At 40.1% G+C, this 13,720-nt stretch overlaps 1 protein-coding gene across 1 annotated transcript in view; it reads left to right on the top strand.

The window, feature by feature from the left end:
* The window catches only part of TASP1 (taspase 1), a 102,968-nt gene that overhangs the window by 70,360 nt on the left and 18,888 nt on the right, over positions 1–13,720 (top strand). Inside the window, exon 12 of the mRNA XM_075267385.1 lies at positions 1,374–1,484. Within this exon, the coding sequence (XP_075123486.1) occupies positions 1,374–1,484 (111 nt within the window). The remainder of the gene's footprint in view (positions 1–1,373; positions 1,485–13,720) is intronic.

Below are 13,720 nucleotides of genomic sequence, written 5' to 3'. Positions count from 1 at the left end.
TAGTAAAAATTGTGGGTGTATATAGCCCCAATTCTATTGCTAGGGGACTTGCAGGGTATTTCTGGGGTGAAGGTGGGGGGGCACACCGTTGGAACGGGTATCGGGGTATATATCGGGTATACGGGAATACACTGACAGTGTATTCCATTCAGGATCCTGGGAAAGCTGGGTTGCGGCGATTGAGCCCGTCAGTGCCACGTTACACTGACAAGCTTCTCCCTGGGATTTAGCTCTTACAAGAGCTGTTGGTTGTCTTCTCCTTCCTATCCTAGCCTGTCCCTGCCTACCCAGAATCTAAGCCCTAGCTAGCTGGACGGAAACCTCCGTCCTCGGTGAATTGCAAGCTCAGAATGACGCGAAGCTGGGCGTCGCTGTTCTTTTAAATTAGAGGTCACATGTTTTCGGCAGCCAATGGGTTTTGCCTACTTTTTTCAACGTCACCGGTGTCGTAGTTCCTGTCCCACCTACCCTGCGCTGTTATTGGAGCAAAAAAGGCGCCAGGGAAGGTGGGAGGGGAATCGAGTAATGGCGCACTTTACCACGCGGTGTTCGATTCGATTCGAACATGCCGAACAGCCTAATATCCGATCGAACATGAGTTCGATAGAACACTGTTCGCTCATCTCTAGTTATAAATCTAATCCCAGTTCCTTATAGAAGTAATTCTACATTTTCTTGATATATCTCTGTTATTCAGCTTCGGAACCCCAATTTGTGCAAATTGCAGCTTTATTCATATGCAAATGAGGAGAAATCATTTTTTTTGGGTGCCTTAGCTTGCATGGGATTTGGTCTCCACTATAGATTTCCAGACAAAGCACACATTTCCTCATTTGTATATGAACAAATTTATGGGGCTTCAAAGCAGAATAACAAAGACTTATTTGGAAACTGCAGAATCCCCTCTACGAGGTCCTGAGATTAGGTTTATTTTACTGCTGACAGACTCCCTTCAGGGTGGTCACGTTAGAGTAGGGCCACTGGTTGCTAGTTACAACTTTGATGTAAACTTGTGATTGGCATATTGAGCTATTCAGTGGCAGCAAAGATTTATGTACTCAAGTACAAACTTAAAGGGGTGACCCAGGATTAGAAGACATCACTGTTTTCTTCTTCACAGGAAGTGACATTGTGTCTTTTGGTCACATGGCAATGTTACAGATCAGTCTTATTGAGATTTACGGGACAGGGCTGCAGCTTTGTATTATGACTAATGGACATGACGTCACTTCCGGAGAGGAAGAAAGCAGACACCATTTTCTAATCCCGTCCAATTTATAATAAATTATGTCAACAAAAAAATTGGATCTGAAGATGTACACAGCTTTTACAATATTACAATGTAATAGAATGTATTTTTTTTTTGTTTGTAGGTTGTGGAGAGCACCTTGTAAGAACCATCCTGGCCAGGGAATGTTCTCTTGCGTTGCAGGCTGAAGATGCACATCAAGCTTTGCTAGAGTCTATGCAAAATAAATTTATTGGTAAGATCAGTATAAACTTAGAATATGAAATGTGTGTATTAGTCATCCATGTTCTACTATAAAGAATCTGAAGATAAAACCGCAGAGGATGGGTGTACGGAAAAATCATAAGGCCCAATAGCAAAACTCAGGTTGGGCTCCATCTCACACTGAGACTAATTTATACATTTTAATCCTTGTAAATGAGCATCCTAATGTCATAATCTGCTTGTGACTTTATACAGCTAGTATAGAGTTTAAAGGCATGTTCCTACTATCAAAGCATATCCTAAAGATAGGTGATAAATGTCTGACTACAGGCCTACATCGAGTTGGGTTGCTGGCAGGGCCGTTTTAACACATTGGTGGGCCCAGTGCAAAATAAGTGCCCCCCCCCATCACCAGCACTTAGAAATACCTGACCCGCACAAATTATGGCCGACCCCACATAGTATAATACCTCTTTAGTGACCCCATACAATATGAGGCCCATCACACAGTCAAATGTCTCTGCGTGCATCACATATTACCCTCCTCCTCAGTGTCCCTTCAGTTTGCCTTCACAGTTTCTCGCCCCCCCACCTGGTTGCTCCCACAGTTTCATGTTCAACTTTCAGTTGCCCCCACAGTATGTATGAAAGAAAAAAAAAAACCTTAATGCTCACCTTTCCCCATTCCCCTGTTCTCTCCTTTCTCTGGTCCCAGTGTCTTCTAGGACCTACAGGTGCGATGTAAGTGACGTCAGCATATCGCGCCTACAGGTCCCAGGACACCAGGAGCATAGATAGTAGCCAAATGGTAAAGCAGGGAGTGAACAGCTTTCTGCATCACTATTGCACTCAACTCTTTTGCATCCGGAGAATGCAGATTAGTTAGACAGAACAGCGGGTCAGCAAATGCAGGACTATCCCACTGTACCCAGGTGACCCCTACTACAATACCATAGAGCCTGGTGCAAGTGCACCATTGGCCTTGTGATTAAAACGGCCTTGGTTGGTGGCCATGTGTGATCACTGCCCTTCCATTCAAAATCAATTATTTGCCAAGATGGGAATAACCCTTTAGTGCTGTGCTCCATTTTTTGCCACAAATTAGTGGAAACTATTTAGCATGTCTAGCGATTTGCGTCAAGTACATGTGTGCCATATTGATATATTTAATTTTAGGACAGTATTGATAAAGCTTTCTTACCACTCCACCACTGTCTTGCTATAATGGTTATCTCTAAGGGGCTGTTCACATGGAGTAACGCGATGCGCATTGTGCCCCAAATACACATGTAAAATCCATTAAGCCATTGAGTTCAATGGCTTTTTTTTTCCGCGTGTAATATTACGCGTGCAAAATTACGCGTTATACGAAAAAAAGAAAGACCATTGAACTCAATGGCTTAATGGATTTTACACATATATTTGGGGCCCAATGCGCAGCGCGTTACTCCGTGTGAATGACCCCTAAAATGGAGCCCACTATAGAAATGAATGGGTATCATAAGAATAGCCCTATATATTCCTGTCTTTCGTCTGCATTATATGGGATTCCATATAGGGATCCCAGTAGGGAGTGATGGTGGATACATGTATACTGCTTGGCTGGGTGACCAAGGCAGCTCTCTATAGTCTCCTAATGGAGGCTCTGGTACACAAAGTTGAATCACATACAGAATAAAGTCACAAGGGAAAGTAATAACCCCCGATTTTATTATTTAGGCAGAAAAGTGCCTTGAAAGTTTCCCAGACTTGTATCTGTATATATCATTATTATTTCAGGAGACACAGCGATAGACAACACCGCTCCGTTTATAGAACGTAAAATATTTTTATAGATTTTTATTCCCCCCCTTTTTTTAATCATATTTCCAAATTCCATTTCGCCTGTCTTGCTGCAGGTTTTCACTCTAGGTGTACTTGTAAACCTCAAGACTTTACCCACATGTTACATCCGCCATATACCAAATAAATGTGACTTCCGAAGTGAGGTATTTGGGAATATATTCTGAAGAGCTGCGTTTTTCACATATGCCTGCCAGATAAAAAAGAAATTCTTCCAGCTTGCTAAGAAATTTGTTTATAGCTTAGCTCTGGATAATGTCCTCTGCATAAAGGGTAATTTTATCTATACAAAAATAGCAAAACAAGCATTTGATGTGTCATGCATAAATCTGACGGGTGAAGTGGTTTCCAGTTACCCCAATTCTTCCCCTGAGGACTACGAAGGATAAAACAAGTGCGCTTAGTTTGTGAAAGAAATCAAAATTGACTTGGACAGTTCTCGCTGACACTGAGCAGATGCCACTATTTACAATCCAAACTAAGATTTACATAAGTGTATTGAAAGAGATAATTAAACCCGCCGCATGGCTTTTGTACACGTTACACATCGTCTGCAGTTGGGTAGAAAAAAAAAAGCCAGCGTTTCCGATTTTTTTTTTTTTTTTTTGTGTGGCTAAATGGAATTCCATCCTATACATTACAGTTGTACTCAAATTATGCTGACACCTTTAATAGTTGGGGCATATGGTGAAGTTTACTTGTAATGTTTGGTACCTGCTCTTGTTAACAGGCTACCCATGAAATAAAAAGTTCATCCCAGAAGGGAAAAAAAATAGGCACTGCATGGTGTTTTGATATGTACTATGCTTACTTGATGTCTTCGCCAAATTCAGATCCTATCCTATCCTACTAATATTATGTTTATTATTATTATTATTATTATTATTATTATTATATTATTATATATATATATTATATATATATATATTATTATTGATGTGAAAGTTTGGATGTTTGTTACTCAAGCACACAAAAACGGCTGAACGGACGTGGATGAAATTTGGCACATAGATAGTTTGTAACCTGGATTAACACACAGGCTACTTTTTATCCTGGTATATGACATGGCTTCACGACTGTTATGAATTTATGTTCATATACTATATTAAACTGCTCTTGCCAGCAGGAGAATCAGCTAATTGGAGATTTCTGATAAAGCCTGGTCTGTTATCTCTCTATGTAAACACACAGATAACACTGAGTCCATTGTGTACAAGCATTGGCATATTATCTGATCTGCTACAGTGCGTACACACTGGATGGGAAAACCCCTTTAATCCAAATTGGCAGTTTGCCAATTTTAAACATGCCAGGAAAAAGAAAATCTAATTTATCGAAAAATTCTAAAGCAATGAGAGCTATGAAGGTAGCCAGAAGTCACAGAGTTCTCCTCAAGCAGAGCTGAGTAGGATTGAGCAAGCTAGGTGTCAAGCGGCTCTTAGAGCACCCAAAACGCTGAAGCAGGTGGCTCATCGATGCCAACAACATGCTTATTATATGGCGTCCCAGCGAGCTGCTGAGATGCTGGAACAATCATGGGCACGGTACGAGGAATGAGTTCAGTGGCAGGTCAGCTTGACTCCTGCCGAAACACTGGAGCAGGCAGATCATCAAAGCTCATTATATGGTGTCCCAGCTAAAAGCTGAGATGCTGAAACAATCACAGGGACGGCAGAGCAAGCTCCATAACCACTAGTCTCCACTGTTTACATTTATCATGGCTAATACTTTCTTTTGTGCCCCCCAGTACAAGTCCCCACCTCCCCAGTACCTTTTCCATGACGAGATCACAGGGGCTATCCTGTTACTATGAAGATTCCCAAACATGTCCATAGGAATATGCTTAACCTAAAAATTAAACTAAACTAAAAGATCTAAAAAAAAAAATAGGTCAATTTCTTGTGCTAAATTTTTATTAAATGTTGCCCATAGCAGTCAATCAGAATAGAATCTACTTGTTTGCTGTATGTAGCTGCTTCACTTCTACTATATGTTCTCGATGAGCCCTAGTAATCAGATTCCATCCTGATCGGTTACTATGGGCAATTCTTCCACTTTTTAGGGTTGAAAAATTTCAGTATATATTACAGGGACCGAAACAAGTAAATATTAAAGAAAATCCCTACCTGAGTCTGTGATTTTTTTTTTTTATTGCATGGGGGTCTTGGGATCAGATCCACCCAGCACAAATTTTTTTTTTTAGTTTACTCTGGGTACTCTAGTACCATTTTATCTTCCAAAGTAGATATATTTAGTGCCCTCCTATGGAATAAGCCCTAGATTGCGTGTGCAATTGGAGAATGGTATGAGTGATTACATTCTGTGCAGAGTGATGCCGAATATCTTCTGTGGGATAAATTGATGGAAAATTAAGTCAAAATCAACATTCGGACCATAATTGCATCATTATGTTACCAGTATGTGGAATTTTTTACTTGAGAGAGAGAAGATTTATTCAAATTACCACCCCTTTATATATAAGGGAAAAAAAGACAGCGTACCTATCATGTTCCTTTTTCATAGATAAATAGTAAAAGTGAAGATAAGGAACTATTTTATTATACCTTATTTCAGGAAAATGGCTCTTTTTCCACTTAGCCAACTCTAGTCCTCTCTTACTCTCAGCTCACTGATAAAATCCATACACAGCCAGTGAAAAAGACATGTTATCAGCCATAGATGTGAAGATGAGAAGCCCTGGGTTTTAGAAGGTAGAGGAAGCAGCTGTAAGGAGCATCTCGTGGCAGTACTGCTCAGTACTGTAGTATAATGTCCTCCATGCTGCTGCTGCGTCTTGTCAGAGATGTTTTATCCTTGTGCTGTGTACAGGAGAACTCATAACAGCTAGTCCCAATCCATCATGGAGCAGAAATCTGAGGGGACTAACAAATAGGAATTGAGCCTACAGAAGAGCAAACCTACTGAAACAAGCTGGATTTACCGTATATACTCGAGAATAAGCCGACCCGAATATAACGCGAGGCCCCTGATTTTACCACAAAAAAACTGGGAAAACTTATCGACTCGAGTATAAGCCAAGGGGGGGGAAATGCAGCAGCTACTGGAAAATTTCAAAAATTAAAATGGTCGGAGTTTTTGGGTGCAGTAGTTGCTGGGGAAGGGGAGGGGGAGGGGGTATTTTGGTTGTCTGTCTGCCCCTTCCCTGAGCTTAAGGACTGAGTTTTTTTCCCCCTCATTTGGAATTCAGTCTGGCTGAATATAGGGTATCTGCAGTGCTCCTATTAACCCCTTCCCGACGGAACAGGAGCCTTCAGATACCTTATACTCAATTATACTGGGCACTTTCAGACACAGGGATACCTAATGTGTATGTGTTTCACAGTCATTTTCTACTTTTATATGTATTCTAGGGTAAGAAATTATTTAGAACTTTTAGTTACTTTATTTATGTTTTTTTTAAAGTTTTTTTTCACTATTTTATGGGAGATTCTATACATTACTATTGCGGCTGGTCATAGTTTAAAAAATAAAGAAATAAAAACATATATATATATATATATATATATATATATATATATATATATATATAATTTTTTTTTTTTTTTTTTCTTGACTCGAGTATAACCCGAGGGGGGCTTTTTCAGCACAAAAACTCTGCTGAAAAATCTGGCTTATACTTGAGAGTATACAGTAATCATTTAATGGTCAGAAATGCTTACATTGCACATGTACTGACGTGACCACTGTCTCTGAAGACCCATCCTGAATGATAGGCATACTTTAAGGCAGGGTTCACGCCACTGTTGGATTCTGTTATGAAGGTGTCTGTTAACCCCCCCCCCCCCCCAACAATAAAAACAACAAACACACACCTATCTTAACAGACATTAATGGACACTACCTGAATTTAATGTGTCTGTTTTTTTAACTGATCCATTTAATGGATCATTTAAAAAAAATGGACATTCTAGCATCATTTAGTGTCCATTTTATACTGTCTGGGATTTTTTTGTTTTGTTTCTGCTTTTTGAGCATGCGCAGACTGCAACGGACACAAAATAATGGACAGTAACTGATGGCTATCAGTTACTGTCTGTTATAGGTCTGTTGCCCATAGACTTGCTGTCCGTCAAGATCCGTGTTTTCAAATGGACACAAAAGCATGTAGGATTCTCCTCTGGGAGAAAACTGACTTCTGACGGATTGTGTGTAAACAGACACTAACGGAAACAGTATAAAATCCCTTTGAAATGAATGGAAATTTTAACAGATTACTGATGGTTCAGCTAGTGTCTGTTGCTAAAATCTTGTAACAGTCAATAACTACGGCCACGGCTGATGGTCACCAATGGTTGTGTGACCGCCCTCTAAGAATGTACGGTATGTACGCATAGAATTTCTGTAGTTATCTCCAGAGCTGTGGAGTTGGAGTATGAGTTATGTCGTAGGGAAAAAAGTTACCGACTACAGTTCCAAAATAAAGTGATTATTCTTAAGTGTATAAAACAATTGTTGGTAGTGTATAATCCATTATATACACAATTTCTTACATATATTTTTCTATATTTTCATAGAAATTCAAGCAATAGATTTTTAATGAATTAAAGGGATTCTACCATTAAAAAACTTTTTTTTTTTAGGTAACACGTCGGAATAGCCTTTAGAAAGGCTATTCGTCTCCTACCTTTGGAAGTGCTCTCCGCCATGTTGTTCGTTAGAAATACCGGTTTTTACCGGTATGCTAATTAGTTCTCTCGCAGTGATGGGGGCGTCCCCCAGGGCTGGAAATGCGATGGAGGCGTCCCCATTGCTGCTCGAAAACCGACTCCAGCACTGCTTCTATCTTCTTCTGCATCCTTCCCTTCCTTCTTCGGCTTCACGTCGGACACCCGCGCAGTATGCTCTGTTCGGCGAAGACTTCGAGTAACGTACTGCGCATGCGCAAAATTGCGGTGTCGGCACTATGGCCACGGGCATGCGCAGTACGTTCGGCGAAGTCTATGCTGAACAGAGCGTACTGCGCAGGCGGGTGGGTATCAGAAGAGGGGGGGAGAAGTCACCATAACTCAATATCCATGCATGAGTGTAAAAAAAAATTGGGTGAAAAATGATGTTTTGTACTATGTAACAAAGAAACATAAAATGTAATTGTGGAACAATTTTGATATAACTTTATAAAACACGTGTTAACATTGTAACGGTGCTGGAATTATAATGAAGTCTGCTTGAATCGCCATAAAATTCCCTTTAATAATTGTTGCGAGAAACGGAGGAATATTTGGGTGTAGAATACAACTACTATCTGTGTTGCTTAGCACTAGGATGTAAAACAATTGGTATGTTTTTAGAAGTACATGAGAAGGTTCCATTAAAAATCATTCTTGGTTTGGCTCCAGGGAGCTAAGGAACGGGTTGGGCAAGATCAAGTTCTCACACAAAATACGATCTTGCAGTGTACTTGGAGGTGACCGATTTTGGCTATTTCAGTACATTTCTTCCATCCTATTTCAAGCGCATCTCTCAAACTCTATAAAAGGCTTGGGATGGTTTCCAAGAAGGCAATGCCTGGCTTAGACACTTGGAGCTCTCTAATCTGCAGGTGATGGACAAACCAATGGCAGATGTAGTTTTTTTCTAATCAAAGTACAGCCAACCAATCTTTCAGGACTAAAAATAAAAGACATGGCATAATTAGATTTGCGAAAACACATTTGTTAAATGTTAATGCCCTGGACTGCGATCTGATGAGCGCTTAATCGAACTGCGAAATGCCGGCAAATAAGAAGATGTTGTATATACACAAGAATAATCCAAAAATCCAAATATTACAAATGAGGATGTGTTACTGATGGCTTCTTTTATGATGAAGCCAAGTTTATGGACGGCAGAGTTGCCATAAATATTTGTGTGTTAACGCTTTCAGTAAAACTTGGACAAATAATGAGCAGATAAAATATAGTTTATAAAATGGAGATAAATCTTCTCGCCACAAGATTCTGGAGAGCATTGTTAGTGCATTTTTCCCCTTGAACTTTCGAGATGTTTAGACTATAGTTGTGTATGTTCTTTCAAATCTTTAGAATAGCACCCTGTGAAATATGATGGGTTGTGTATATGCATGTACATACATAACAAGCTATTAACAGCGTGTCGGGCACATGTGTGTGTATATTGAGAGCGTGGACATTGGGGGTGTACAGGGTGAGAATGGGAGCAGTCGTGTAAAATGGAAATATTACTGGGATTCTATTAGGATATACTATCATAGCAGATATAAACGCTTCTGATTTGTAGGACTGTAGGTGAAGAGTTGTCTGTTTACATAATGTACACCATGTATAAGCTATAACTTCAAAGCCACCTGCTTGATGCTTTCCGTAGGTCTGCCACTTGTTTCAATAACAGTTCTGTTTCATTGAGGCATGGACCCAAGACTTCTGAAGGCGTTCTATGGAATCTTGCATCAAGATGTCAGCAGCAGATCCTTTACAGGGGATTGTTTCAGAAAATGCCCTATTTTGTAAACCATCTTAGGCCAGGGCCCCACGGGATGGGCAAGCCTTGTAAAATAAAAATTGCAGGGTTTTAGAGTCAGGGTAAAAACCGCAGTGCGGACACGTCGCAATTTCCAAAAGCGTTTGCGGTTTCCTCATAGGTATAATTGTAACAGAAAGTCCACAGAGGAAAACTCTGCAAACTTTCTGTCTAAAGTGCTGTGGGTGGAACCGCGATGCATGTGTCTGGAATATTTAAGCTAATATAGGGCCAAAGGTATTAAAATGAGTGTGCTAGTTTTTTGGTGTAAAAAGTCACATTTTTGCAGCATGTCCGTCACATGCGCCACTGTCACTATTCTGACTCCTACACCATCAAGGCAGGCCAGGGTAAGGATTCCTTGCCCTATCAGAATTACTACAGCTCAGGCCAGAAAATTGGCGCTAGTTTTCTGAAATCTTTACCTTTCTATGACTGATGTAGACCTTGTTTTTATCGGAGAGACCTCCCATGGTGTGCAAGGAATTAAGAGTAGAGATGAGCGAGTACTGTTCGGATCAGCCGACCCGAACAGCACACTCCATTGAAATGAATGGATGCACCTGGTACTTCCGCTTTGACGGCGGCCAGCCGCTTAACCCCCCGCGTGTCGGCTACGTCCATTCATTTCTAGGTGAGCGTGCTGTTCGGATCGGCTGATCCGAACAGTACTCGCTCATCTCTAATTAAGAGTCTTAATAATTCTGGTGCTTCTGCCTTCTTTGCTCTCAATATTAATAAATCCCCCTTATTAACACATGAGCATATTTTGTTTCATGGCTTTTCTAAGCAATGTTACTATCTTGGTACATTCATACACCTTCTGTTTGTCTTCTAATGGCTATTTTCAGCAGCATAAAATGCCATGTTATGTGATATTAAACCATTATGGTTCCTTAAGTAGGACAGTGAGATGAGTGTGCTTGAAGGACCTAGACATTATCAGGATGTCCAATGCAGATGTCTGGAGAGTATGCACTACCACTTTCAGAATTCGGGCACTTAAGGCATCATGGTGGCTCAGTGACCTTGCAGCACTGGAGTCCTGGGTTCAAATCCTGCCATGGACAACATCTGCAAGAAGTTTGTATGTTCTCCCTGTTTTTGCGTCGGTTTCCTTCCACACTCCAAAGACATACTGATAGGGAGAAATAGGGAATAAATAATAATAAAAAAAAAAAGATTGTGTGCACTTAGGGGAACAGGAGCATCATCCTCAATATATGCCTAATAAAGTTGAGACTTGGTGTATATTTTTATTTCTTAACTGTAAGATGTTTGGAATGTAAAAGTGAAATATATGTTTAACAATTAAATATCTTCTAAATAGGGTATATTAGACCTGGAACTGGCTGAGTACAACACAGTAACAAAATATTGGCCACTTGCACTCCCTTGATCCTCCAGATCGCTTGTCATGGGATGATGAATAATTGCTGGGAGTTAAAAGAAACTCTTAGTAGGGTTATCTTTTAGAGCAGACCTGTCATCATGTCCTGGATTATACTTTACTTGCTTAACTGTACAGGGCGTTCTGCATGATATAGAAAGCAAAAAAAGGAGACTTTCCTCTGTATCAATATCAGAGAGTCCACATGGAATAGATTCTTGTAAAATATATATATATATATATATATATATATATATATATATATATATATATATATATGTGTATATATTATAACTTTTAATAAATACCATTAAAAATAGTCCTGCACAGAAAACCAACATGGACCGGTAGATATCAATATAAAAGTAAAGTGATAATATATCCATTAGACAAGGCACGGCAGCCCCCAAGAAAATTAAACCAGACCTACTCACCACTTAAGATGAAGCCGGATAAATAGGAGGACCTATAATGTGTTTTGCCAGCCGGGCCAAAAGTGAGAGAAGCCTCAAAATAATGATAGGCTATACAATACAAGGACAGTAAAGATAAAAAAGTACAAAAATATGCTAGACAGGGTGCGATTCTGAATATGACCCTACAGGCCTAGCTCAGGGACATTGCTCTAGTAGCAAATGCCCTGGCAGGAACCTGTCCCTAAAAAAAGGCCTCCCTTAAAAAAAGAAAAGAAAAAGATCCCCCCCCCAAAAAAAAAAAAAAAAAAAAAAAAAAGCAAGCACCCAAATAGTGAGTAATCAGTGAGAAATGTAAAAATAGTCAGCACTGTAGCCTTGCAGCACTGGAGTCCTGGTGTTCAAATCCCGCCAAGGGCATAAAACCATCTGCAAGGAGTTTGTATGTTCTCCTCGTGTTTGCGTGGATTTCCATCCCATATTCCAAAGACATACTGATAGGGAAAAATGCACATTGTGGGCTCTATGTGGGACTCACAATCTACATTAAAAAAAAAAAAAAGGAGACAGAAACCTGCTGGCATCTTTCAAACCCATTCATTTGAATGGGTTTGAAAAGTGTCCAGCCGTGAGCGCTGATGAGCGTTTTATGCTCTCCGTGACGAAAACGTTTTTTTTAAACCGAACACAGAGTCGGACATGAAGTACTCTGTGTCCGTTTTTTAAAAAAAAATTTCACCGCGGAGAGCATAAAACACTGACCGGCGCTCACAGCTGGACACTGCTGGCAGAAGATGGAAACCTGATAACGGAGTCCAGACGCTGGTGTGAACCCGATGTCAAGAGCAGAGGGTAAAGAATAATCCAGGCTGAAGTTACATAAACCAAGATAAGGAGCTCCCTGCAGTGCCAGGAGCATCTCACTGAACATGCTGGGAAGTGCATATGTGTAAAGAGCGCACTCAGTCTAGTCTCTGTTGTATACAGTATCGCTCTGTCTTGGATGGAAGTTGAGTGCATTATATGTGACTTAGATAAATGTGAATTGACCACTTTGAGACAGAGATCATTGCTTAAGTTAGTGATTGGCAAACCGTGATTAGCACAGCAGTTATTTCTTGTGTGGTGAGCGGTAAGGTAAGTGTCACTTCTTCTGTTTTGTTCTCCAGTCTATCCTTAAAAAAACAAACAACTGGCCAGGCACCCCTTTTATACCCTAGTTGGTAGGCTACATCTTAGCCTTTAGTAGTTGAGATCCTAATATTCCAAGGAAGCTGTGAGTACAGAAACATCTCATTGAAATGAATGGGAAGAAACAAGCTGCGCTCATTCCACATTTCGAGAGTTGGAATCCACATAGCACTTTGCTACACTATTCCATAACTCTTAATACTGCTGAGAGTTATGGAAACTGAGTAGAACAGCTTGTTCAGCAGGGTTCACACTCCTGGCCATCTGAGGCCGCTACAGATCTGAGTTGGGAATAGCCATTAAAACTGGTCATACTAACCACACCTACAGTATTTGTAAGGACCCCCTAATTCACCTGCGCTGAGCCAAGCATGCCTGTGTTTTCAGTTTCAGCAGGTTGTCTCTTACAAAAATAAAAGATCAGGCATGATGAATTCACTTTGCCCAATCCTTCCTAGTCAGACATAGTTTGAGGGGGAAGAGTTGACCAGTTCTGGCTGACATTGCTTGTGTGTGTGTATATATATATATATATATATATATATATATATATATATATATATATATAATATATATTAGTACTGACTAGTTCTGGATGACTTTGCTCGTGTGTGTATGAGTACTGTAAGTGTAAGTTTTTACATGGAGGAATTTAGAGAGGATTTTGATTTAAAATCAGTTCTATCTGTCACCTATTGTTTTCAATGAGAGGCCGTGATGGACATGTCTGTCTTCGGTGCGCTGAAAAAAAAGCAGCGTCTTGCTCGATCTTACCACGGAAGATGTTTCTAGCTGGAGTTACCCTTTAAATGTCTATAGCATATATCATGATGGAAATGTACAAGCTGCAAGACTGCAATTATACAACATCTGTATCCTGCTACTGCATTGACATCTTCTGTGTTATGTTGATACATTACTACATGGGGTAGATTT

This window comes from Leptodactylus fuscus, chromosome 3 (genome assembly GCF_031893055.1).
Source record: "Leptodactylus fuscus isolate aLepFus1 chromosome 3, aLepFus1.hap2, whole genome shotgun sequence".
NCBI lineage: Eukaryota > Metazoa > Chordata > Amphibia > Anura > Leptodactylidae > Leptodactylus > Leptodactylus fuscus.
This window is presented reverse-complemented; position numbering and strand designations above follow the sequence as displayed.